The sequence below is a fragment of the Gastrolobium bilobum genome, unplaced genomic scaffold, assembly GCF_033153095.1.
Source record: "Gastrolobium bilobum isolate Gb01-03AN ecotype WA unplaced genomic scaffold, APGP_CSIRO_Gbil_v1 utg8213, whole genome shotgun sequence".
In the NCBI taxonomy this organism is placed as follows: Eukaryota; Viridiplantae; Streptophyta; class Magnoliopsida; order Fabales; family Fabaceae; genus Gastrolobium; species Gastrolobium bilobum.
In genome coordinates, this window is record NW_026899950.1 from 36,193 (window position 1) to 39,076 (window position 2,884).

A 2,884-nucleotide genomic window follows, 5' to 3' on the forward strand; every position below is an offset into this window, starting at 1 on the left:
GTTGCTCTATTCTTTTCCTTGTCAAAAGATGGTCGAACACCTTTTCAAGATGCTTCTCAGAGGGAAGGACGTAATCACGTGGGTGGAAAGAAAGATGATATCACTGTTTTAGTGGCTCAAATTACAGTATGAGATTGTTTAGTCCTTTGAGTTTTGTAATATTTCCTTCTCATTTGATTACTTGTATGTATGAAGTTGTTTAGTCCTTTGATTGATGTATATACTTCCTTCTCATTGGTAACTAAACTTTGTTTTTCATGCCTGGGATTAATATAGACTTTTACATCTGGTGTTACAATTGATAACTAGATTGTGTTTTACATCTGTACATATTTTCTGTAAAGCACATGTAATGTAATGGAATAAGATCTCTTATCTCCAACCAAAAACTCAGACAGAGCCACACAGCCTCAGTGTCCAGCAAATGACACACTCTTGGTGGTTTCAAACTTTAGCCATAGGCACCACATGGTTCAGTCTTTTGGTATGCTCAACATCTTCAACTGACCCATTTCTTCAACAACGCCTAGACAATGTTGGTTGGCTCCCAGGTCAAACCTTTAACATCAGCTTTGAACACTATTCTGGTTATGTCACTATTAATGACCAAGCTGGGAGGTCACTGTTCTATTGGTTCATTGAGGCTCAAGAAGACCCTCACTCCAAACCCCTTGTTTTATGGTTCAATGGAGGTTAAAAAGCATTTTTCATTATTTCCTTTTGGTTCAATTTTTTTTTTTTGGTGGTTTGTCATTGGCTTTTTTTCACTATGATGGTTTCTTAATCTTTCTCATTTTGGCTACTTTTCCTTATTGTGATTATTGTTGTGTCATGGAATATGTGGTAATCACTATGTGTTAGTATTTGTTATTATTAGGATTAAAATGAAACATTCTTTGGGGGGTCTGTGCAGGGCCTGGATGTTCATCCATTGCTTATGGGGAGGCGGAGGAAATTGGCCCTTTTCATATAAAGTCAGAGGCAAGACCCTTTACCTGAATCCTTATTCTTGGAATCAAGGTGAGTGACAATACAATCTATAACCCTAGTTCAACATTTTTTTTTTGTTCAGGACAGTCTTTGAGATATATAAAATGTGCTTGCCAAAAATTAAATAAAAACTAAATACACATTTATGCCTAAAACCTTAAGGGCTTAAGCATTGGGTTTATGTAAGTCTTTTTTACTTGTATGGTACTCACTTTATTCCATCTTTGCCAATCCGGGACTTCTTCACCCACACCTCCATTTGCACTTGAATTTCCTGCACTCCTTTGTTTTCCTTTAGATTTTTCAATGCTTATTTCATATTGACAAGTGTTTACCTATGCCTACTGCAGATATTGTTTTCCTCTAGAGCTTTTAATGTTTATTTGATAGTGACAAGTGTGTAATTATGCTTCTTGCACATTGTTTTTCAGTTTCTTTAATTCTGTCTAGTGCTTATATTAACTTAAGCTGCTTTGTATAATATATCCTTCAATAGAAATTGCCAAGAAGTTGTTCTTTCTATTGAAATAACTGTAATAGGAATCTTGCTTCTGCTTACCATGTACTCATTTATTAGCATAACACAAACAGTAACCACAGCCCTGTTTACACATTAAATGCACCACATCACTTAAAATGATGATCGTAGTATCAAATACGACACTCCCAATCTCGATATGGCCTCCTTTACCGGGACTCACCACACACTCCATTCCTACACCACTATATAAGGCATAAACGCATGCAAAGGGTTGAACCTTTGACATAAGAAACACTCACTCCACTCCCCCATTTTTCTCCCATTCTTCCTCACGAGATTCACCCCCCATTTAACACTGAACCTTATCTTATACAAAAACACTGATACTCCATAGTAGCATCCTTAAGTTGATAAGCAAAGTAACAGCCAAATTCACAACTGGTTGCACACTTTGAGCTCAAACTCTTCCAGAGAACCTAAGAATATAAATAAATAAGCTTCATAAGTGCAAAGATGCAATTATGTCTAACCATTTGTGCATTTTGTAGCTGCCAACATTCTTTTTCTTGACTCTCCTGTTGGAGTTGGATTTTCGTATTCAAATACTTCATCTGACATTCAGAACAATGGTGATAGGAGGACAGGTTATACTTTTATCATTTAGTATCCCTTTTATTTTGAAATATTGGGTTTACTCTGGTACTCTCTCAAAAAAGGGAGTACTGTATTTTTTATTTTATTTTTAAATGACACATTGAATGATAAAAGTTATATAACTCAATTTGTAACATTTGATGTAAAATGGGGAATTTAAAAAACAATTAGCATGTTACTCCTTTCTCTGGAGGGAGGATTGAAGTCGACCCCTTGAAATATATACATATATGATTAAGTTAATGAAACTTTATGTGCAGCTGAGGACTCTTTGATATTTCTACTGAAGTGGTTTGAACGTTTTCCCCAGTATAAAGGAAGGGACTTTTTTTATCAGTGGTGAGAGCTATGCAGGTAAACAATACTGCACATTATCTCTTGTACTTTCTGTCTTTTCCCAATTTTGTGGATGACTCAGAAAATAAATGATATTTTATCTCTATGCATTAAATTTTTATGACTGTTTATTTTAAAGTCATGATCTGATAGTAGCGGTTATGTCTTCACCTGAAATAGCTTTCATAATTCGAAACTAAAAACAAGAAAAGAAAATAAAAATGGTGAGATGAGAACACATATTAGGTGTTTTGAGTTCTCTGGTTCTGTTTTATTTATTTTATATAGATTTTATGATGTTGTAATTGTATTGGTCAATCATTAATCCCGTGTTTCAGGGAATACAAGATTTCAATTATAATATAAATTAGCATAGAGTTGCTATGGTATCCTTATGGTTATGGTACGTAAGACCAAGTGTCA

General features: G+C 34.7%; 1 protein-coding gene across 1 annotated transcript; it reads left to right on the forward strand.

Annotated features, from left to right (window-relative positions):
* Positions 1–424: 424 nt before the first annotated feature.
* LOC133294339 (serine carboxypeptidase-like 29) lies at positions 425–2,468 on the forward strand. Its single transcript, XM_061492993.1, is given in 5 exon segments — positions 425–692; positions 914–976; positions 979–1,020; positions 2,020–2,115; positions 2,386–2,468. Coding segments are annotated over 5 exon segments (552 nt in total).
* The last annotated feature ends 416 nt before the right edge of the window (positions 2,469–2,884 follow it).